Raw genomic sequence first — 25,906 nt, 5'->3', positions numbered from 1 at the left:
GTTGGAGTTGTGATTAAAGATCTCATAACATTGCTGCTAAGCCCTCTTACACGAACAAATTTTGTAATTAGCCAATGCTGCTCCCTGATTCTATTTGTGCACTCTTTGTTTTCAAGCCACTGCAATACATAGAAAAAATGTGGGCGATAAGAGATACAGCTGGCTCTGTTTAACCATTTTTGGAAGATGGTGGAGAGGGAGGGAAGACAACTACAAACATTTAACTTGATGCACCTTTCTTCACCTTTTTTGCTCTTTGGGAGAGTTATAATGCAAACCTGAGTTGATACTCGAGATATGGGAATTCAAAACAAAAATATTAGCAAGTATAACTAGACAGACCAATTTATTTTAAGTTCTGCAAATTAACGCACCTCAATGATGAAATCCACAGTCTGCGGGAACACTTTTCCATAGGGCAGCAAAACCAAAAACATTTTCATATGAGCCCTCCAAACTTGAAATTAAAAGCCCTCAGGAATTCCCTCTAAGTTTAGGAGGTAAAATCAGGAGCTATGGTCAAAGTCATTCCTCGGCTATTTCACTGGGACTTCAAATAAGACTTGTCAGAATTAAAGCATAGAAAAGACTATCAGGCCAAAGATCTATTTACGAGGAATTAAAAGACAACCAACTTGCTTCCCAGGTGCTGTGCAGCTTCTTTGCAACATGAAAATCAGATAAAAACTAGTCATAAATATATTTCCCATCCTTCCCTTTCTTACTAATTTGCTATCCTCCCGAACTCTGAAATAGGCTGGGGAACTGATACTATCTCGTAAGACACAGCAAAAGCCCCGATAGTAAGAAATCAAAAATTTCCTACTGTGGAAGAATATAAGTTGTATATTTAAGCACAAACAACTTCAGAAAAAAAGAATATCAAAGGAAGAAAAAAAAGCACTTTAAGTTTACAATAAAGAAAACATCTGAAGGTTGATATTATTCTAGAATCACATGAATCAGAGGCAAGGGGGTTCACCACTGGAGACACTTCAGATCTGCACTTACCATGAAATCTCGTGCTGAAAGGTTCAAGGAACAAAAGTAGAAGTGGTTGAAAAGAATGAAACATACTCATTCTTTTATGAAAGGCAAGTTTCCTGAAAAGCTGCCTGTTTGCAGTACTTGAGCTACACAACCAAAGATACACTTCTCAAACAGAAAGGAAATGTAAATGATTTGCATCTCTGTGCTGACTGAACCGATAAAGTAGCTTTTTGTTAGAAATTAGTGATTGAAATAGTATTACTGAAGACACTGGAAGTCTTGGTTTTACACATCACGAACTTTTCATACTAATATCTAGACTATTCCCTGTAGCTAACTCATCACTTCCTAGTCTCCAAGTCTGCCAAACCAGTGACATGCAACCATTACCAATTGATTTAGAGTATCTATAAGTTTCTAATGTGATTGGTAACCTGAATGTTTCAGCACATGAAAGACAAAGTTGGTTAGGAGAATGTCCAATTTTCATCTTTCACCTTGACAATACATGAAAAACAGTATCTGAAATGCAGATTTATTGCCTAATTAGTTACTTCAAATTCCATGTAGTAGTTGTGGGAAAAAAAGAAGACATTCAGGTGTTTACAAATCAAACTTACATTCCTATGGTTTGCACAACACCTGCTCCAAATTCCTTCCTCTTTGGAGACCTGCTTTGGAAAGTGACCTATCTAAAGCCATGGTCAATACTTGGAAAAGCTGTCTGTCCCTCAAGAAACCATGTATTTATTCAGTGTCTAATTAGTGCCAACCTGAAGAGCATTCATGCAAACTTGGACGGGACTAAAAATAACTAATTGTAGCTCATCTAGCCAAATGCAGAACAAGGTTGGAATTTATGTCCAATATAGAGTCTGATTTTTCTAGGCATGCAAGATGAAAAAAAAATGCAGTACATGTAAAAGAAGGGAAGTCTGGAGAATGGCAGACTAGAAACTACCATTGATCAAGTCCAGAACTCAGGATAGATGTTTCAAGATCCTACAGATACATAAGTTTTTTTAATTTAACATTTCATACTGTGCCTTGAAAATTCAGCACTCTACCATCTTTCTATCATGGAACCCCCAGAACTGGTCAATTCTATTGAACTGCCTCCAGGACCAGACATTTTCATCTTTCCTTCAATGTAAATCTACATTAAGGGGGAGATGAAACACAGATAACTCCAAAGGAATGAGGAGAGGGAGAATAAAAGAGCAAAAGCTCCTCGTTGGGAAAAAACCCTAATATTTTAAAAATTTACTTTTATTAGCTAAAAGAATGAGACTTCTGGGCAAGGCCTGGCAAGACAAGAGGACTATGCTATTTGAATAAAGTGACAGAGAAGACAGAGATTCAGGAATATCCCCAGAGTAGCAGCTTTGAGAATTTGGAGGGTGAAAGAGTGGAAAAGGAAGGAGGGGAAGGGGGTAAGGAAAAGGTTGCTGGAGACACTGGAGAAATTAGGGAGCCACTTGAATATGGAAAATACACTCATAAGATATAGTTTACAGTTTGTTTGTTCATTTGTTTTAATTTGTAAATTTACTTACAATTTTGTAAAAAAACCAAAACCAACAATGTCCTCTTTCTTTTTCTTCATATACTTCTCCCTCCTCTTTCATGATACTAAAAGCTACTCAATTGAGAAAGATTTGAATGAACTGTTGGAGAAGAAATATAAATACTATAACAAATCTTTTGGATACTTTCAGTGTAAACCAGACTTGAAAATAGCCACAGTTCTGATGTTTCAAAAATCATTTGGGGGGACTGATATCCTAATGAAGGTGAAAGTCTCTTCAGCAGGCACCACATCAAGACTGCCCAGACACTAGAGTAATTCTAAAGGACCAAATTAATTTCCAAAAGATGTTTTTTGTTTTCCTTCCTAAAGTTTTAGGTCTCAGACTACAGGTATGAAATTACAAGGCGAGCTTATAAAGGCTTACTGCAGCATTCTGAGCAGAACTGAAATCAAATCCATGATATGCTGTAGGTCTAAGTAAGCCAAGTCTTTGAACATCATCTGAACTTTCGAACTGCTCTTCCCAAAAGCTTAGTCTTTGCTCCCCATGAGTTCCAGTAACACAATTTCCCCCTCTCAAGTGTTGGACATTATTGTCATTCCAACACAACTACAAAGGCACAGAAAAGTGAATTGAAATCACAGATTTTTTCCCCATGTGTTCAATTTAATGTTACAACCCAAAATATAGAACCTACTACCCCACATGTGCTATTTGAGCTTTTTGCAAGATAATGATAAAGAGACAATTTGAGGTCATTCCTCCCAGCAACACATAACAACAAATATAATTTTTCATGTGCAGCACCCATTTTATGATTAAATAAATTTATCAAAAAGCTTTAATCTTTCTTATACTATCCAACTGATAAGCAAACTGATTTTATTTCACAGTGCCATTCCCAGTGTGAATGCACAAACTGATGGGAAAACTTTTGCTTCCTAAAGCTTACTTACTTCTAAACGTTTAGAAGACTGAACTTTTAGTTCAGTCCTTTTAGTTTAGGAGACCTAAAATGCCACAAAAGCAAAAATAATACAGTGTTCAAAAAGAAATTTCCCGCAACCAATACACTGGGAGCCATCTCTGAATCATCACTGCCCGTCAGGTTTCCAGATACCCCCTTCCAAATTCCTATCTGCTAAGCCTGAAAATAGGAAACAGATTCTCCTTTTGTCCTTTTTGTCCTAGAGGGTTATTCACCTTTCTATTTGCTGGTATAATAAAACCAAAATCCGGGTTGAGAAACTTACCACAAGACCAACTTAAAAATATTACTATGGAGGCTAGCAACAGTTTCTATGTTATTAATCCAATCAGACAGGTTTATGCCTGTCATCTTTGCCCAGATCTGAACTCCTGTTGCCCAAGAGAATAGAAATTGGTGAGGCAGGAAGAAATGCTTAGCTGTACAGTATTATTTGCTTGTGGCTCAGCAAGCAGCTAACCACATATGTGAAGCTCTGCCAAGATGTTCTCCTGCAACAAAGGAACTTTAAAAGAAAAATCAAAAGAACACAAACACAATCAGTAATTGGCAGATTTTGGATGGAACACTATTTACCTACTATTCATCCTTAAAATAGAATCCTATATTTTTACAGGTTGTCAGAATGGAATTAAATGAAAAGACCTTTTCTGCTTGGCTTAATGTCCAATTATAATCAGCTAGCAAATGTGGTATCTACTTATCTCTGTGTTACTGAGATATTCTGGTAGGGGTCAAGGCTTGAAAATATACTGAACTTTTAAAAGTATCTTTGTCATGGGGGCAAGAAATGCACTTCTGCATAAGCTGATGTTTTTATTTCATTTTTGTTAGAGCACACGCTCAAATGACAACAGCGAAGATGTTAGAGGAACCTGTATCATATATCAGGGCACCTAAATGAGTGTAGCCTCGAGACAACCAATATAACTAAAGCAGGGCAATGATTAAGAAGGATCACTAAGCAAAAATACATTTTAGGTACAAAATTTGACTGTAAAAGAAAGAGACTACGTTTCTATGCCTAGCAACATTTATCTGGTACAGACTGAGATTACCAAAGGGAGTCTTTCTTTAGTTCTAGTTTCACATCATAAAATCTTTGTGGCACACGTGGATACATTCACACATCATAGCAATATTTCGTACTAACTTATCCCACAAGGGTGCCAAGAAGATAAACACATTAAAGTTCATGAAAAACTTATAGATATTCAGATTAAAAGACAGTAAAACATTTTATCAGTGGAATTGAGCTAAGAAAATTGTGTTAACTGTATTCCTTGCATCTTTTCAAATCATGCCTGTACAGAACATATAATGATTTAACAAAAAAATCCCTGCTGGTACTGTTGTAATTGAGACATTTGAGGGATGTCTTGTTGTCAAAAATGAGAAAAAGAAAATGTTTGTATTTTAAACATGAGCCACAGTTGCTAATTTGACCACCTCAGACATGTAAGTTTTCCTGTAGTCCCCAAAAGAACAGTGAGAAGTTATGGCTGTAGACTCTCTCACAAGTCTTCTCTTTTTCATTCTGTTTCTTAAGAAAATAACTTAAAGGCATTAGGTATTAAAGGCCTGTGCATGTGCAGTACAAACATAACATGCTCAAGATAACTGAGGAAGAATAAAAGAAAATACATACATATCAAAATGAAAAAAATCCCCACCCCAAACCATCTCCTTTATAGTCCAGTTGCACAAAACGTGCTGCTGCTACAAGGCCTCAGCACAGTGTGCCTATAAATCCTCAACACCCCTACATTCTTGACTTTAAAGGGAGTCAGCTGTAAGACCTTGTTAGATATTAATTAACAAAAACCAGGGAGTTGCCTTGGTGAAAAGTAAACAACATTCCAGTTGCACAGAGTCTGATGTAACACGGGTGGTTGCATATAGGCTCTACCATTAAACTATTAAACAAAATATGCTGAACAGATTGGTAGATGAACAAAAATAGAACACTAGACTTTCATAGCATTAGTATAACAAACAAACCCAGGGTAAATCTACCCATTTTTGTAGCATTTTAAGCATGCTTAGTTTTACATAGAAAGTATTCAGCAATGCCAGCTGCATTGCCAAGATCATTCACTGCTCATGACTAGTGGTTCTATTTCAGGGTACTTTTAAAAATTTTTCCTATAGTAAATGAAATTTAAGAAAGTAAAATATAAATTAGGATTTGTGTACTGAAAAGTGACCAGAAATCTTCAGCATACAGAGTTAAAAAGACAAAACCTATTTCCCTGTACTATGTGCCTTAGTGTGGCAAGGCACAACACCACCCATAGTATCAACCCAAATTCTTTGCTTTTTGGTCCCAGCCTGTTCTAAATTACCTGAGGTAGCAGCTAGTCCCAAAGGACCACATGTTGGTAATACAAGTCAGAATGTAGCACACTCACACTGTTACTCCTCATGCCATCCCTTTACTGTGTTAGCAGCAAGATGGGAACTTGATTTATCTTTATATAAGCTCATCATGACCTCCAGCTAGAGTAAAGTCTAGCTAGCAATACATCCTTAAGGCCTCATCATTCTATATTGCTGGAGAAGCACACTACAACACTAACCAAAAAAGCCTAATTTACACAGGAAGCAAGTGGCGTTAACACAGTGTCTATTATTGATTCAGAGTTAAAATGGAAGAATGGTAGCTCAAGGGTGAAGAGTTACACTGCTTCCATACGACCATGGTAAATGGCACACTGTTAACAACACTATATAATAGTGCTATAACACACTGCATGGCCTCAATCCAGAGGGACATTTATGATCTCAAGGACTGGGCCAACTGAGGTCTTGGGGTACTCAGACAGGACTTTTGGAGGAAGCCCTCCCCTAGCAGAGTAGCAGACTGGTTCCTCAGGGAGGCTGTAGGATCTTCACTGTGGGAAGTGTTCAAGACATGGCCAGACAAAGGTCTCGCTATACAAAACCTGAGCTAGTGTTGGCGGTAGTCCAGTGCCAAGCAGGAAGCTGGGCTGGATGATTCAGAGTTCCTTTCCAACAAAGAGCTCTACAACTGTGATGTGAAATTTGCCACTTATCTGCTGCAAGTGAGTTTTCTACAAAACCGCCTTGGCTATCATAGCTTAAGGAACTTGATGTATTTTATATATTGAAGGGACCTCTAAAGTTTTAATGTAATACTAGAAGAACAAAATCAGCAAATACATTCATAGTATTGAGAAATGCGATCCTTAGAATCATAGAATGTCCTGATTTGGAAGGGATCCACAAGGATCATTGGATTGTTGTTACTGCTGAGACAAGCACTCTTTAAAAAATACTGTCACAGAGGGGAAAAAAGGTTCTTCAATGATATGTAATCCTGGTTTTGACAAATAAAATGGGATTTTCTTTGCTTTCACTGTTTCACCGCTGCATAGCAATCCTGAAGTTTTCTCTTTAGAGAGAAATAATATTGAAAAGAAATGTAAAATAAACATTTTTAAGTGTTATAAAATACTGTTAACATGTTTTAAATAAGCGAAGAGAGGCACTGAAATCTGAGACAAAGCTAAATGACTGTTCTGAATGTGCACTGGTTCTGTACATATGACAACTGAAAGGTTCGCTAGATCTTCATTGATCAAACTGCCTAAACTTTAGATAAGACTTCCTTTGTCATGATGTACGTTCATCATTCAACTCTTCCCACATTTTTTATATCAAATACAGGAAAACCTACCTGACATGCAAAAATATAGAGGCTCTCTTATTGAAAATGAAATGCATTTTCAGAGCTCTGTGCAGAGCTAAAAACAAAGAGCCAAAGCAGAAACCAGAAACCAGAGATGGAACTTAAAGAAAAAAAAAAAAAAAGAGGGCAATTAGAGAAACTTAAGTGGTAGGTAAGTGAAGAAAAAAAAAAGGGCACCAACTGAAAGCAAGAAGATTTGAGGTGTTAGGAAGTGAGTTACATAGTCTTAATTACAACTACAAAAGCAACACAGACAATCTGACAGCAACAGAAAAAAATTAAGAGGATCACTGTGTAACTACACATACATGCCATCTAACCATCTTACCACCTTACCATTACAGAGTAAACAGAAAAATAAACCAAAAAATATCTGGGAAGCTGTTCAAAGACATGCCCTGAAAGAATTACCTCCACAAAATGTCCTAGAAAGTTCTACTTGCTCTGTGACAGTGGGGATAGGGAAGAACAGTGGGCTGCTGCTGCTGAGGTAGATGCAGCCTCCTAGGACAGAGAGAGGTTGCAAAGCTTTTTGGGTTACTATCAAAGGCAACTATGAAGAAAGGAAAAGGAAAGGAAAGCAGCCACACTGAAGAGCAGAACTGCTTTGCACACAGTACTTAACATATGGAATAAACAGTACCAAGGCAACACAAGGGAACAATTAGTCTAAACGGTTTTGTAAATATCTTGGACAAAGACCAGAAAAGAATAATACGGAGGAAGACATTGACTAATTCAGGGGAGGGAAGGGGCCTAGATGGCTTTTCTGGCCTCCTTCTGTCCTTATGTGCCCTGTATTTATATTTGAATGCTTCCATTACCTAGCATATAGGCTATTTAAGGTCAGGAAAGCATTGCTGTAGCACAGCTGCCTCCAGCAAGTAGTGCTTGACATCACTAAACCACACAGAACAGTACAGCCCTTTTATTGGCTTCAACAGCAAATATCTGCAAGCAGAATTGTTTCGCTCTATTTGTACAGGCTTTTCCACTGCACTGTTGTGTCTGCAACTTTGATACTTACACTTCTGTCCACTGACGTTGTTATACAGCTTAAGTTTCCCCCTCATGTATTTTCAGTGGCCCCTGACTAGAAACCAACTCAAAGAATTTAGTTTTAAAATGCAATGAAAAAGAATCTACATTTCCATATTCTGAAGTTTCAGTTCCTGCCAAATTTAATTTGTCTTCCTCCGTGGGATGTTTGAGACATACTGCATGCATATATTAAGTATCACACGTGAGATCTGTGACAAATTCTGTAATGTTCTCTGCCAATACACATGTATGTTTTCCAAACTATACATAAGAGTCCTAATTTTTTTTTTTCGTTAATACATAAATTATAGAAATCATGAAAGACAGGAATGGCTTATAAGCTCACTGAAATAAAAGGATTTCAAAACACTGCTATTCCATGTCATGTTTGATAAATGTCTTTTAATTTCTCAAATTTTTAGGTGATGACTGCACCTAAAAAAATCCTAGAAACCCCAAAACCCAAAATGATGCAAGACAGGCATCTCTTACGGTGTACACCAGAGTTTTGGCTCTTAATCATCCAGATCAAAGAACTGTTGGAGCACACAAGTTCCTCTCTATCTAAGTGCTCGTGGTTTCTTCCAATGAAAATTAGAGTGGAAAGTGGGATGTTGAACATCGAGGTCTTCTGACGCTGGTTTTGAATGTGACCAAGGTGCAAACCTCAGAGGCTGATCCCACAGTTTAGCTGTACGCAGCTTGTGACAAGTCAAGGGCAGCAGAAGAATTCACTGATTTCAATGAAAGAGAGCAGAGAGCAGCAACATTCATTTTAGGTATGGGAGAAGACTACAGGTACAATAAAATTGTTCATTCATTAAAAAAAAAAAGGTTTTTAAAATATAAAAGGAGTACACAGCTGCCATAGGCCAACTCCTCCAACTACCTATCCCTGCGTGTTTCTTCCCAGTTGCAGACTAATCAGGTCCTTCCAGTCCCCAAGAAATGCTGACTGTAGAGCAACAAAATATGCAAAATGTATGGGACTTACAAAATACAGCAACTCCGTTCTATTTAAATAATGACTTTTCTAAGTTGCCTACAATCTGTACTTTCATTTAAAGAATCTGAAGTTTAGTGTAGTTACAGGACACCTATGTTGGGTTTAGAATTCAATGAGTCCTTGTGATTTGATAAGGGGATTCCCAGGAGGAAAGCTCCTAGGAAAGAAGTTCTCAATATTTCTGAAGGGGCATCTCTTACCTAGGAAAAGATTTTCAACAAAAAGTCCAACATGTGAGAATATGCATACATATTCTCTAGGTTGGTCCAACGTGCAGCTGCTGAAGGGAAATGGGGTTTCAGCCGACATTCACATGAGCCAAGTAGCTCCCGTAGTTAAGTATCAAGACAGACTGTCACTACCTCATATGCCTTAAATGAAATCAGCAATACAATGAATCACATTCTTGACAATAATTAGAGAAAAGGAAACCCCTAGAAGCCCAGTAGTCATGTTGCAAAAGTCAGCCATGATTTATTTTGGGGAAACGGCATCTTTCTACAATGAATCATTAAGGAGATACTAAAAGCTTCTTTCAAGAAGACATTAATTGTAAAACGTCACTGATAACTGGCAGGAAAGAGAGGGGTAAAAAGTGAAGAAAACCGGGAGGTGATACCTAGTACTACTGTGGGGTCAGCAAGCTTATGGGAAAAAGGCAGGTTGGCAGGGGAACAAGCCCTTCTGGTACTCTCAAAGGATGTATTTCAATCCTTTCTTTTGATCACACAGACAACGTGGTCAACATCCCTCTACTTTAAGTCTCCCTCCTGCCGATCAGATTCCCTGCAGGACTGTTCCTCTGCCATCCTTCTCAATCCACGCTCCCTAAACCACTGACTTCCCTGCCAAAACGCCAGCAGCAGGAATGCGGTCCCTAGTGGGTACTGCCAGCTCTTCCTAGTTGCAGGAGGAAGACAACAGAGGCAATCAAAACTGAGGTCTTTCACATACAACTGAATTTTGTTTACATTTTCTAGAGGTTTTATCTGAAAATCCTCATCTTTTCACTTCCAAGGGGTCAGAGATTTGTACCTATTGAACATGACCATCTGGAAGCAGGCATTAAAAAGTAGCTGACTTTTTTTAAACTGTTTTAAATAATAAAGTAGGAAAAGTCTGAAGGTAGCACACAATTAGAGTGAAATTCTCCAAAACCAAATGACCTAGTCACTACATTCAGAAAACAAGCCACATATCCCAAATATGCAAAAGTCAGCTTCAACAAAGTGTTAAAAAATGATATCACATTCTGTAGTGGTGGATTTGGATTTACATCAAGAACTGGGAAAAATACCCATGCAGCAACAAAAGTGGGTTCAAAGTGTACTCTAGGAAATTTAAGTTTTCATAACTGTTGAGTAAATCTGCTTTTCTACAGTCACTGCATTTGCTGCCAAGACAAATTTTAATTAACTCATTGTAACTCCTGTTTGTCAGTTTTGGTAATTAATACCCAGTTAGAATGGATACAGTTGAACAGCTAAAACTCTGCTTTGAGCTTAAATAGAAACCCTCCATGACCTTCTCATGTGATTACATTTAAGGATAAACTGGCAGAAGTCTCAGACTTGTCAGATAATGTTTAAATCTGATGCAGTCAGTAACTTTGAAGCACTTTTCTTCTGCAAGAGCTACTTCACCCCAAACTGATAGTTGGTGGAATTCAGCATGTTTAACAACAGAGAAACTACTGCTTCAGCTGTGATTTCCCAGTAAAAATTTCATTGCTGTTTTTTTTTAAGTAGTATTTAACAACAGCAGATTATTGATCAAACTACAAGTAACTTAGCACCAAGTAAAGCTATAAATTTTACAATTCAGGTAGGACCTAATGTTTTTATTGAATTTTTGAGAAACACCTAGTTATGATTTTTTTGTGTTATCAATTAACCCTTCTTATGAGACACACACCCTCCCCTTCCCCCTCAGCTTGCTCTAACTGCCATATCACAAGCCACAGAATAAAAAAAGATGACACTTTAAAATTTTTCTGCTCAGCCTAACTAATTTTATGGAAAACATTTCAAGGAGTTCAAGATGGCCCGTCAGTTGTCCCACATAATTCTTGAGAACAAAAGGTCCTATGTAAAAAAACCCAAAAGATTCCTACAAATTTTCAGGTATGAAAAAAAATCCTGCCACCTTTTACAGACACAGTTCAGTACTAACAAGGGTTGATCCTGTTCAGCAGGCTTCCATTGTCCTACAAAAACACTTTAGGAAAGGAAGTTTAAATCTGCTGTGTGTGCTCTAATGTCTTGGGGAAAACACCTGAGAAAGGCACTTCAGTACTGCACCAGGGATGGCAGAATGGCAGTAAAAATACCCCTCCTCAAAGCATAAGAACAATATAGGCAATATTAAAGCCACAAATAGTTAATATATCAAAATAAAAGTAAGAGTTTTTGTAAAGCTAAAATAAATTTCTGTAGCCAAGTATACACCATCTAAGAAAATAATTTTTAAAAAATCCCTATGGTAAGTAAAGGGGAAGATTTCAAAAATACCAACTACTGGCCAAGTTAGTAACTGAGACGACAGTGATTTTCAGTGTTATTACCAGAATTAGTTTTGGTTAATTAAAAGTGCTTCTTACAATCTCAGTGTACAAAGATACAACTCTAAACATATGGGAAACAGTAAAAAATCAATAACACCTTTATGAATAATACTGTCTGATGCCCTAAAGAAAAATTACTTTGATCTCTTTTTCCTCCATTATCATTCTTCGTACTAGGGTAAATGCACCTAGAAGCAGTGATACTACAGTAAAAATGCTGAGGAGGATAGTTTAGAAGAGTACAGCTTCACAATTGCACTTAGATAAGCCTGTGTTGAAGCAGGGGTTATTACAATGAAAGATGGTATACTCATAGCATATGACAGAATAACATTAATTAGAACTGTATGGTTAATTATGGTAGCCTTAAAAAAACTATATGTACTATGGTAGCCTGAAATAAAGTATATGAAAAGGTGCAACACTTTAGTGGAAATATTTGTGTCTAGATGAAACAAATGTGTTTAAAACTACTGAAATGTCTGTAGACTTTTCCATTCTAGTTAGAAGTTTGTAGAGGAATGGAGTTGAAGATGGTTGTCTTGAATCACGTTTTTGTTCTCTTTTGTAATTTCTTATTGATTCCATTTTTTAATGTATTTTTCCACTATAGAAGAAAATTCTTTAAGGGATGAAGTACTTGATATATTACGTAAAAATACTTCCCCGCCCAGCAGATTACAGAACCTAACGCATACAAGCTGGCACTCTGAGGGAAACCTGACAAAACCTGTGGGAAGATAGAAACCCTTCCCGAAGTTCAACTCCAAGTTTTGCTCTGAGATTAGGAGAAAGGCTGAGCTCTGGATTGCCAGTAACTGCATGTCAGACCAACAGCCCTTCGTCTCCTATACAGAGAAACTGGTACCTCATTACCTGGCAACAAAATCAGTCCCACAGAACCGCCTCAAGTATTTCATACTTCAATTGATTAGGTCTAATTGCTCAGTCTCTTAACTGAAATAAAACCATCTTAAAAATCTCACTAGCTGAATCATTTAAGGACAGCATTAACATACCCAGAATTAAAGCACCATTTAGATGATGGGCACATAATCTTAGTTCTCCTATAGCTATTTTCACTAATTGTTCTGTACCAGCTTCAGGAAAAAAAAAGGAACAGCTTGTACAGTCGAATACCTCGGACAGAAGTACTAGTCAATGACTAGAAATCATGTTACAGTTCTGGCTCCAGTTTAAGAGGATTTTTATGATGGGGACACGGAACAGACAGAGGGTAGGCATGCTCACTGGCCAGGCATTACGCAGAGCCATGACCAAAGTAAGCTGAATGGAAGAGAAAGCCCCGCAAAGCAACAGTCGTTCCTTCATCCCACTTCTGCAAAGATGCTCTGGTATTTAAAGATGTCTTGGACTGTCTTGGCGGTCTACTACCTATTCTACTGAAATCATCAACTTAGATGAATAAACACATTTTAATATGCCAAACAGAACAGAAGACCTTCTCACTTCTGTCCTCTACAGAGTCAGATAAAAAGGCCTAAACATGATCAATCATTTAGAGATAGGCTTCAACGGGTGAGGCACACTCATCAGTATGGCATGCCAACGTTAAAGGTGAAGCCCTTCGTAGCACCCTGGCATCTCAAACATAGTGAGAGATGGTACCTGGCAGTAAGTGGATAATATTCTATGGCTTTTCTCCTCCAACTCCCAGCAGAAAGGGCAGGTAAAAGATAGGAAACACCTTAAAGCAAACACACTTTTAATTTTCTCTTCTATTTTTTATCTTCTGTCAGTGGAAAACATACAGAAACATTTGAAGTTTAAGAGTTCAAACCAGGTTCTCATTATTCTCCCCTGCTCGTATAAGAGGGTTAAACGCAGTCACCAAACTCTGCATACCACCCTCAGTCACGAAGAACCCTCTGGCATAGCTCCCAGACCAGCAAAAAATGACCATTTCAGTCCCCAAAGCACAGAGCCTGATCCATTTAAGGAAAACAAATTCTACGGACAGCTGGTTTTCTTAGCATATTCACATGCATGTATTTATCAGAGAAAAGCCGTCCAGGACAATAGTGTTTATTGCAGGATTATTTCTGTGAATCCAGGGAACAAAGCACTCACTGAGCAACAGTGTTTGTACCCTTAAATCTTTTTTTTCTTGAAACGTGAACCAAGATGAACCCATTCTTACTTCCTTTAGTATAGCTGATCCATGAAAGAAAAAAATACATAAATACATAATTTTTTTCTTTTTAAAAAAGATCTGATCCAAGTGTAGCATGATGATTTTAAGCATTAATATAGAAATTAGCTTTCAGCCTTGCACTGACTTCTTGGATTTAGGGCATAGTGATTTTTTTATTAAAAGATACGATGGATTTTTTTATTACAAATCTCCTTTCCATATGAATACCTAGTATACTTTCACTAGAAAGATAATTTTAAGCAAGTAAGATCCTTTCTACTGACAGGTCCAGAGACATTATTAATAACAGAATAGAATAATGCAGGGGAATGTGATAGACACATAAAGGGTAAATATTCCAGTGGCTCCTTGTTGTGCAGAGGAGTGCAGAAGCAGCCTCAGAATACATCTGTGCCTACCTAACAGCAGGAGGAGGTCAGATGGATAGGCAAGTGAGAGGCCTCAGCTATTGACACTGCTCAGCTCTCTGACCCTCTCCCTAAAGCGTAGCAACCATGAGCAGGGGATGAAGAGCATCATGCAGCCAGTCTCATGCCCCGAGGTGGGAAGAGGAGCAGGACAAGCTGGGAATGTACACTTATAGATGCTGACAAGCACTATCCGCTCATGTTGGGTGGCCAATCTGTGGGGTTTCCCATCTTACCACTTCCTCTAGAAGTTTGAGATGTTCTTACAACACTACAGTTATGATGGTAGTTTTTAAACAAAGCATATCACACACATTTTGTTTCAACCTAAGGACATTTTTAAAATGATTAAAAGCAGCTGTTATTGGCATCTATCAGCTTACTGATGCAATGCAATAAAGGATAAGATGAAGTCTTAAAATTATAAAATGAAAGCTTTTTTAAACCGATTTCAATTTAAGGAAACATTAACTAGAAATTGCTGTTATTGTGTTTTGAACAATTAGTATTCAAAGGCATTTTTTTAAACTAGCAAGTTTTAATGAAAGAATTAAACCAGGTATAGTTATGAATAATTATTGCTGATATCTTTATAAACTAACTCAAATGCTTCCCATCCCTGAGGTTGTTTTTTTACTGTAAGAACTGGACTTGACAGTCTTGCATCCAGACACCACATCACGCAGGTCAATGCAACAATGATAAAGACTTGAATGAGCCACAGTATTTCTCTACAGTATTTTTAGTCCTTGCTTTAATATGCAAGCTTTTCCAAGCCAATCGGTGTACTGATGTCTTAGCCCCAAACCAGAAAAAGTAGACATTTCCATCATTTTGCAAATCTCTGTTCCGGAGTCTATGACCAAGCACAGTTGAAGTCTTACTAGAATTGTGTTTATCACCCATCTAAAAATCGAGCAAATTTGCTTTACAATAGCCCTTCAAAGGAAAAATACTATATTCATATTTGAATGAAAAATACTATATTCAAATTTGCTGACAAGATTTGTGGGTATGCATCATTTTGAGAAAATACAATGTGGGAATGCATGTTTATATGGCATAGCACAAAAGCAGTGAAACCTCTTGGGAAAGCAGGAGATAACTCACATTACACAAACAGGCTCTTTCCTCTTATTTCTCTCTACAGAACTGTAACACTTCTATCTGAAAATGGTTTTTCATACATCAGGAAAACACTACTCCTATTTGCTCATTTTTCCTAAGGTGAACACAGTTTAGTATTAACAAAATAATTGTGAGAATTTATTTTTTCCACTCTTTTATTGAGTACTTGGGAACGTTATGTCGGAAATTGTCAACAACTACTTTATCCACCTCAAAATCTGCTGCATAGAAAAAATACACTGCTAATTTGCTTACATGCTTTTTGTAGATACAAATACTGTTAGCAGCAGAATGAACTTTTACAAGCAGAACACACCTCCTATGTAACATACCATGGTCTCAAGTCATTAAACTAATCCTCAGGCTTCTTGAAGCTTCTTGTACTTTTGGCAAAAAGTATAAAGAAGTGCTCATTGTTGCTTTGGTTCCCCTACATTGGAAAGTTAAATATCGAGACTGTCAATCCCTGCTAGAAAGAGCAGAGATTGGTTTTGGGAAAGAGAAAGAGACAACAATATATATGCTATTAAAGAGCAAACAAACAAACATTGAAAAGATATCCACACATTTTTGCATGACAGTTAAAAAGTAGCCAGTGGAATAGAGGAAGGTGGAATGGCTCACAAGCAACTGTGCTATTATGGATTACCAGTATCTAGATACTGTGATGAACACCTTACAATTGAACAAGGAGAAATTGATTGCAGTATTTCAACTTCCAAGCACACATAATGTGGCAAGGTGTGGCAAAGAACTCCAGGGTTTACTGGCATGATTTTAACATGACTACATAAGCTATAAATGACAAAGCCATAAATATGTCAGACATATCAGATATGTACTAACACCACTCAAATATCTTTCTTCTATATTGCTCTACATCACACATCTAAAATCAGATATTCTTGAGTGCACTGACAGAAAATGTAATGCTTTTAGGGAGACAATGTGTTCCTTTGTACTGCTATTCTGCTTGGCATCAAGAAGTTAGCATCTTTCTAAATATAACATAAGTGGGAAAACAAGTAATGTGTTCATTAGCACATGGGTCATTTAGACACACATACCTGGGTGGCCTGAAATACACTTAAGAATCAACCTGTGGCTACAGCTGAAAATACAATGGAAACTAGTGACAGCCCGTTTGCTTTAAACAGTAGCTGAGCAGAAGAATCCTTTGGAACACGGAAGGATAATTACAGGTTTGATTACAATTATTCCCTCAATTAATGTTGATAAAAAAGTAGTAAATTGATAAAAATATAAAAGCTGCTAAATATATTGTGTGTGTGTTTGCATGTGCACATGTAAAATTCATTTTCTTACATAAAATATCTGGGAAGGACATGCCTCTATCCAAAGTAAATTTTGTTTTTTATTTTTTAAATTGCATACAAGATCCAGACCAATGTCCTCTTGAGCAAAATGTCAAGATACCATGTTCCTTCACTCACATACATTTTATCACTGAATTGCTATAAAACTATGGTAGTCACTATTTCCCATCTTTTCTTCTCTACCCAGAAGCATCGCCACCAGTTCAGAGTTAAATCACTGCAGTATTAATCAGAAAAACAAAGAAATACCGAAACAATGGTAGACCAGTTTGAACATTGTATACTTAAACAGTCTAATGTAGTTACTTTTTTGAAGCAGACATTACAAGACTGAGACACTGAAGGGAAAGAGGAGCATTTAGATATTCCTAATCCCAGAAATGGAAGAAGAGAAATTTAATGAAAGTAGACTGATTTCTAATCCTTAGCCTTAAATTTTAGGAATATAAATGCACTTCTCAGCAAATCTGTTTGCCAACTAGTGAAAAGATCAGTAAGGTTCCATATTCTTAACATGAAATATTCAGATATTCTCCTGAAAAAAAGTAACTTACTAAAGCTGCAGATTCCTAAACCACAATAATTTATTCAAATGTATGATGTTTATACAGAGAACTAACCTTCCCAAAAGAAAAAGAAATTAAAGATTCCCCCCTAAGAAGGCTATCAGTATGCTATACCATAGCAGACACTCAAAATATACTGCTACAGGAAAATACTGCATGGTTTTCATGGAGTATAATGCTACAAGAATATCACATGTAGCTAGTGATGACATCTCTTCATCCATAAGTGATCCAGTCACAGAAACAAAACTAGCCAAAAGAAGATCTGTCATTTCTTCACCATTCACACATTTGCATTAATCATTATAACTTTGAGCATTTTAAAACAATAGCATGTTACTATCCAGACAACATTTCTCAGGCAAAAACTGAAAAGTTCAGAGATAAAATGGAATGAGTGCTCCAGAAAAAAACTGTCTCACTTACTGTTCAATACGCGGAGAGAGATACAGCTTAGGAAAAACCTGAGTAGCTTCTGCATCCTCAAAACTGACGGAGAGAAGTGCAACATCTTCTCCAGGATCTTCATTCATGTCCTGTACATAAAAAAAATAATAAAATGGCAAATAAACCGAGTACTTAAAAGCTTACAGAAAACAACTAATAAGTCTAACATCAAATTTAGGAGACACTTAAGGGTAACCATTGAAAAATAGGCCACACATTTATTCTTTCTTAATACATCAGTAAGATATTCTGCTGTGCTCAATTTCTTTTAGAGTATCAAAATAAAATTACTGTGTTAGCAAGTAGTGAAGCTCTTCTTCAATTAGCTGAACTACATATTTCATTAAGATGCAGGTTTCATTTTTAAGAATTCTTGGTTTAACACTAATGTCAGATGTGAATGCTAAAGAATTTTTTTAAATGCTAGAATATCACTGAGTTATGACCACAGATTTTATATTTGTTATTATTTGAAGTAGTATATGATTTCTGCTGTACTCAACTCCTACTTCTCTTGTGTGTGAGAAACATTTCTGCAATAAGAAATTTGTATCTAAAAGTCATTGTCCCTAAGCTTCCTGCAAATTAAACCTGTGAATTACTTTTAGCGAAGACTGCATACTCTAAAAAACTAGTGTAAGAAAAAAACATCCATGCTAAATGCTATGATAGTCAATTTTAGCATTAACATTTCAAGCTTTCTTTGTATTAGAACAATCAGCTACACTTTTGAGATTAGGCAGAACAAATTGTTTCTGGTTAGGTCCCAACACCTCTCCAATTCATAAATCACATGCAGTATGAACAAGTGTATTTTTGCTACACACAACTTCATTAAACTTCTTCACCTCTAGTAAGGAAAGAAAGAGTTAGCAGTGAAGTCACCTTCATTGATAGCAAGTAATATGGTGCCATTGTTGCTCAGAGAGAAGTCCTTTAACCTGTTTGTGCATATGTACATAGCAACTTGCCAAGATGCATTTGTTTTTATCCGTTTTGGAAAAATATGAGAGGAAATAGATAACCCAGCAGATACGTGTTCAAAGGAGGATCGACATGGTGCAGTGTGCCCTGGTATGCTCTGTTCCACAAGCAGCTGTGAGGAAGGAACATGTAAACCACTTAAACATTGTTAGGAGATCTTGCTCTATACGGGAAGAAAAAAAAAAAAAAGTGACTGCTGAGTGTTTTCAGGAAGACAAACTCGTGCCATTCGAAGCTTTGGCAGGACTGAAACTGTTAACGTCCAGAGAGACTAGCTACATACCAGCTATTACGTGCAGAACACAACATGCCAAGAAACTTAGTGATAAGCTGCAGGGAAAAATGGATCTTAAAAAAGCCTAATGTCTTAGATGAAAAATGAGACAGAGCTGACAGTGTTTTCCTAAATTCTGCCTTGGTGTACAGTTCACTTCTGACAGCTGAAAGAGAAGTGTTCTCTTAGAAATGCCTATAAAATGGTTACAAGCACATTATGGCTGAAAATCAGAACACAGTTTTAACCTGAAGTTGCAGGAAAACACTGCATATCAGCGGTGCACACAAGAACTAGCTGCTGTCCTGTTTGGGTATGATCAGTTCAACAGATGGGAGTACATGACATAGTTGCCTGTAACAGCAACGGACAGGTTCTCGTGGCCCATAATGTTCCCTTCAGTGTCATGTTTCCAAGTCATGCTATCTTCAGTAGAAGAACCAGCACAGATTACAAACCCTTTTTCAACAAGACAAACAACAAATATTGAAGAGTACAATTCCACCCTACCCCCCACTTTTCCCTAATATTTAATGTATTTCCATCATTAAGGGAAAAAATTAAATAAGGAACAGCTTTCATTCCTGAAGCTGAGTATGACATTAACTGGCTTTTCCCCATTAATTTGCTAATTGCCAATCAAATGAAAAGAATTATTAAAACAGATTAAGCACTAATGCTAATGATTAAAGGATTTTATTTTAATTTATATACTTCAAGAGATGACGAATACATGTAACACATTCACTCCTGTACATACACATTTCTCCTGAGAACATATTCTTTTGTTTGTAATTCTTCTCAAATAATTTGTTTCTACAGAGTAGAACCTACATGCACTTTACAAGCTACGTGGACAAAACCAAATCGTGCATTTAGTATTAATGCTAGAGTTGATGTGCACACACAGCTTGAGACCACGCATAAAACCAGTTTCTAGAATACCATCCAGGTGCTTATTGATTAAAGAGAATTGAAATAAAGGGAAAGAAAAAGCAAACTACCTCCAAAGAGATTACATGAGCACCTCTACAGCATCCATTAACCCACACAGTAATATTACATTATATTTTCTACAGTCACTAGTGGCTTCTTTAATAAGAAGATTCATGCCAGGGAGAAACACACCACCCTTCAACAACATAAATCATCATGTTAGCTTTGCATGTTAAGCTGCAATAGGCTGACGTGTGCAGTAAGAGCAATAAACTGAGACGTGATATTTTTCATTTACAAAAATAACTCGCAGCAAACACTACTGCAGCTGCTGTTGCCAGCACAGTACTGCATTATGTTCGTGCAGCTACTGTCCCAATACAAGTTTGGGTACAGAAACTGGCATTCTTCTGAAACTACCGCTTTTCAAATGGATGCAGATTTTTGGCCCACATACCTGAGAAAGGAAAATTGTAACTTAGAAAGATGCAAAAGAAAAAAAAAATGTAATACAGTAACATCACAAAATTGTTCAACATTATTTCTCAGATGGACACAGATTTACGATGAAGGCCCTTTGTATCCCACACCATACTGTTTATTCCTTTCAGACTTTGTTACTTTTATTTATGCAAGAATCCTTTTGGTGAAACTGCATTCAACCCTAGTGTGTCTGTTACAACTGTCGTTTATAAAACTAAACCAAACCCACATGTCTTGTAGATAAACCCTGGAAAGCTTTTTAACTAATAGATGTTGTCTGTGCCAGTCACAACTTAACTCCTTCAGAAACCTCTCTCCTGGTCATCTTTAAAAACTTGTCAGTGACTAGGTGAGATGATGGACCCTTATATTACAAGGAAATGCTGAGATCCTTCCATTACACCAAAGCATCCAGAGCCAAAGGGTATTTTAATGCTTATTATCAAATTCTGCCCAAGCAGTGTCTTCCCTTTTCCTTTTTCTGCATACGTATCACCTCTATTTTTATTTTTCAGTTGGCTTCAAATGAGATAGTGACATCCAATTGCTTTGGCAGTATTATTCCCTTTTAGGAAAAGAGGAGGTTGTTGAACTAAACTTACAATACATTATTTAATATTAAATTAGCCATGTTCCTTCTGATAATGTGTATTTAACCCACAACACAGTGTTAGAGGATTTTATTTAAAAAGATTACTTTTATATTTAAGAAAAATTTATTTTGTAAAATTAATAGTGGCAGTTTTCTATATATGTTAGTATCCAAGGTTAGAACAGTCACATTAAAGTATCACTTTATACTCAGAGAACTTTTTCCATACAAGATTCTATGGAAGGTATTATTAAAATGAACTTCCACTGCACAGAGAGCACATCCTGGGCCACAGAAATTTTGAGGTTTAAAAACGGAATGTTTGAAATCATTAGTTAATCATGTGATAATGCACACCTATTAGTTTTTCCAGAACAGTATCATGATTGATAGTAAAAACCTCCCTTATAGCTTACTGCAATGTAAAAGATCCAACAGAGATTTTCACAGTGTCTTTCTGCCACCTCGCTATCACATATTTCTTTTTTTTAAAAAAATAATCTCTTCTTCATTTCAGAAAATGCGCATTCAAATCAAACAGGAAAAAAATGGATATACCATTTAGCACCGAAAATAAATAGTCTTCTTTTTCAAGAACTGCAAGGGGTTTCCTATGTTTACAGAGTACTTTGCACAATGTGGACTGATCCTTGACTAAACCTCCACAACACTGTGGAAATGCAAAATATCCATGGCAAAGCAATGTGGTGAGAAAGGAAAAAAACCAGCTCTTAACAGGCTGAAAATCTTTTTTTTTTTTCTATTGCAGAGACCTCCTAGCAAACAACTTACTAGAATAAATAAAACTTTTCACAAAGAAAAGCATAAAGGGCATATTCTAATTTACCCTTTGACTACTTAGCCAGTGCAGATGAAAGGTTCATTAAGTATGTATTTTTGAAACTCAAGAACAAGAGGCGGTTTGAAAATACAAATGCAGCACAGAACAGATGAATATGGAAGTTTGAGGGCATTTAGAAATTATTTTTCCCCAAAAAAGTTCAGGAAAAGCCTTCAGGTATCACAAGACTTCAAAGTAAAACTTAAAATCCTACCTCAAATTCCGTCAGGACTGTCTAAAAAAACATTCGTTACTTTTCATTCACATCAGTTTAAATTTACACCCAAATGCATGCTTTAATGTTAACAGCTGCTCCCTTTGCAAAATACTTATTCTTTTACAAAGTTAGTATGAGTTGTTTATGAATAGTATCATCAAAATCACTTTAAATACACCATCTGAACAGCATTGTTTTCTCATATCCTACCTACTGTAATTGAAAACTGGGAATTTACTGGAACTGACAATTTATTATGAGTCAGATGGTTGATAGCCAGTCCAACCAAAACATCTGCTCTGCACAGTCACAACTGCTATAACCCATTTCCTTTTGTGCCTGGAGTCCAACCAAGTTGTACATTACAGTTCCTTTTCCTTAAAGATGCAGACTTTGGAAAATCAGTTATTAACTTTTCTTAGTTATCAAGAATCTCCTTGCAACCTCTGAATAGAGTATTCCCACTGGGCATTCATTTGGGTAAGGAAATGCCATGCAGATGATTGACATTGCAGAAGCATACGAACTGTATGGTCAGGACAAATCTGCTTCAGGAGTTTCCTAGCCACAGCTGATCATTCCAACCTCTTCCTGGAGCTTTCTGACTTCTCAGTTCTCACAACTGCTCAATAATTGTGCGATAATACTGCAATTGAGGGGATGGAAAACTCCAGCAAATAAAAGGGATTGCTTAAAGTAATGTAAGTGAAGAATAAACCAAATTCACAACTTCTGTGATGTGATGGACTTTGGGGGGAGGGCAGAATAGGAAGGCAGAATATGGATGAGAGCATGGAGGACTGAGTCAGCATTGATCTAAGCATCTGCAGCCAACTTACGACAAGTGGAAGTCTTCTAACAGATGCTTGACTGTCGTACCTCTCAGCCCTACCAAATCAGTCAGCTTTACAGAAGCTGAGTGTGAAATTTGTATTTCATGATTCTTCCTGGAGACAAAAGGTCTCCAGAGGAAAAGCACATGAGAATAGCATTTATCAAACAACCCATGTAATTTTGCATGATATACCTGTAATGGAATCATATTTATTAACAACTCATCAGAGAAGTGAACAACAGAATTTGTTTTTAAAGGTGAAATATGAATTGCAGCAGAGAAGAACACACAACATTATTTACTTCATTATACTAACGGGCTACTTGCATCTCAAAGTTTGCATAGCAAAGTTTGGCCTTTTCCCTCCAAACAACATCATGCAATAATGTCAAAAACAACTGTCAAATAAAGCACAAGCAACTCGTACCCTTCCTGCATAGCAGCTTCACAGGCCAGCTTTGATACAAGCACCCACATGGTCTCCCAACCTTTTTCTACATCTACTCTTTTTCTGAAAATAACAAAACTCAGGGAAAGCAGGCTGAGGAATGTTAAGTGGCAAATGAGACTGAGAAATCTGCTTCACTCTAGGGAGAATATGTAATTATTCCAGGAAATTCTTTCTCCTGTCTTCCAGGAAACCCACCAGGTCTGATCAAGGAGCACTGATTCTTTAAATAGCATCTTTAATGAAAACAAAGGCAGTTACCTTTTGTGCATTGCCATGGCATTGAAGTGTTCCAAACACGGCCCTCTCTCCCAAGGTAACACAGCAAAACACTCACCTCAGCCAGGCTGGGCAAAGAGATGCATTTAAGACCAGCATGATTCCTATTTTAAAGGTTACATGAAAACTGTAGTCTGGGAACGACTCTGCAGAACTTGAAGACCAAACTTCTAGGACATTATACTGAGATTCCTTCATTAAAATAAAATTAAATACATAAATATCTACTTAGAATTAAAATAGCATCAGCAAGACCTCCACGTATACCGTTAGGCATCAATAACTGAACATCGAAACAAATAGTATTTTCTTTAGGTATGAGTAACACTCCAGGTTTTTTTTTTTTGGTTGACTTTGTTGGGGTTTTTGTTTCATTTTCAGACTTTTACATATAAATATATTCTGCTTCTCCAAGACAAATGGTTGAGATCCCTTTCACCTGTACCGTTTCCTTTCATTATAGTCATGGTAATTTATCACTACTTGACAATATGATTGACCATCAGATTCAGGTAATGAATGCTATTAGGAAAAGCATAAGAAAAAATGAAAGTTTTGAAAGAAAGAATAACCTTCTTGTCCATGAAAATACATGATAGATTCACAACTTTCAAGATTGAAGTAATTTAAGTGGACAAAAATTAATTTATTTTGGAAGCAGAAAAAATTGTGATGACACTTGCACTAAAACAATATTGTTTACTTGGGCCTGAAAACACCATCTCAGAAAATAAGGCAAGTTTATTCAAAGGTTAATATGATGTTTTGGTAAGTATGGGACTCAAATTTGAAATAAATAATATAGGTGTAGCACAGTCTAATATTAATATCGGGTGCAACCTAAAACTAATATCTATGCACTGATTTCCAGTGAGCTAAAATATTTCTACATATTCATTTTGTATTAGACATATAAAATACATTTGCAGGCAAGGATCATTTCACCACTCTGACTGAATAAGTCCTCACTGAACAAATGTATTTGCTAGGTATATTTTAATGACACTACAGCAGAAGATATTTTATATTTTTAAAAGAGATTGATAAGATGGTCGTGATCATGAATTTCAATTCATTCAATGAAACAAGTATAAGCACTTTAGCTCTACCTACTCCAATATCAGCTTTCACATTTAGGTGGAAAGATGGTTAAAAACAACATTTACAAAGTTTGGAATATATCTGCAAATGAATTAGAATTTAAAAAACCCCACAAAATAGGGGGACATATTAGGAATCTAGATTGCTGGGAGGTAATCTCAGACCTGATTTTTCCATACAGTTATGAAAAGTGCTTTTGTTTCCTAGTAACTCAATTTATCCAACACTATAGAGGAGTGCTTAATTTTTATTTTGTTTACTTCTAATCTAATTTCTAACCAGACTGAATAAGTTTTAACAAAATGCTAGTTTTACTACTAAAAAAGTAGGTTAACCTGAAAGATTCCCCTATGACTCTGATGAAGTTATGTAGGTAGGAAAGAGGTTCCAATGCCACCATACCTTCCCTAAAACCTCAAGCAGAGTACCTTAAGGTTGCTAGGAGCACCTGTCTCCACCATCACCAGCTGATAATGGGATGTACAAAATCTTCAGAGACTCCAGAGCTTAGTTTTTATAAAGGCCACCCTGCCTGTTCCTAAACACTGAAGTTTATGAATGAACTGCAGTTGCATTCACACAGACCAAGCCAATTCTGCCGTGTCTTGACAAACAAGTTTTCATCTTTAAACCAACAGTACCACAAAAACGGTTCTTGAAAAATCAAGATCTTATTTCTTCTACCAACAAACACTCTGATAAGCTACTTCACTGGCACCAGAGGAGCTACTGGTGGAATAAAGGACAGCACAACCTGAACAACCATGTGAGAACCTGGCTGAAAGCATAAGACTAAAAATGTAAAGGTTTTCTTCTAAGTACGTACCCTAGATTAAATGACCCTTCTAAGCTTGGTTGTAAATAATGATAGACTTTTTACAAAAAGTTTATATGTATGGTAAACATACTCAGTGCTTTAAAGTCATGTTAGAAAGCATGGGTAAATAGCAAGCAAAGGACAATTAATATTAATATCTAGACTAATAAGACCTGCATTCTAAATAAGGAATCATTTGGGGACAG

General features: G+C 36.7%; 1 protein-coding gene across 1 annotated transcript in view; it reads right to left on the bottom strand.

The window, feature by feature from the left end:
- Nucleotides 1-25,906, bottom strand: part of BABAM2 (BRISC and BRCA1 A complex member 2) — a 173,380-nt gene that overhangs the window by 60,401 nt on the left and 87,073 nt on the right. The window contains exon 7 of the mRNA XM_054063781.1: nt 17,873-17,982. Coding sequence (XP_053919756.1) covers nt 17,873-17,982 — 110 coding nt within the window. The remainder of the gene's footprint in view (nt 1-17,872; nt 17,983-25,906) is intronic.

This window comes from Cuculus canorus, chromosome 3 (genome assembly GCF_017976375.1).
Source record: "Cuculus canorus isolate bCucCan1 chromosome 3, bCucCan1.pri, whole genome shotgun sequence".
Classification (NCBI taxonomy): domain Eukaryota; kingdom Metazoa; phylum Chordata; class Aves; order Cuculiformes; family Cuculidae; genus Cuculus; species Cuculus canorus.
This window is presented reverse-complemented; position numbering and strand designations above follow the sequence as displayed.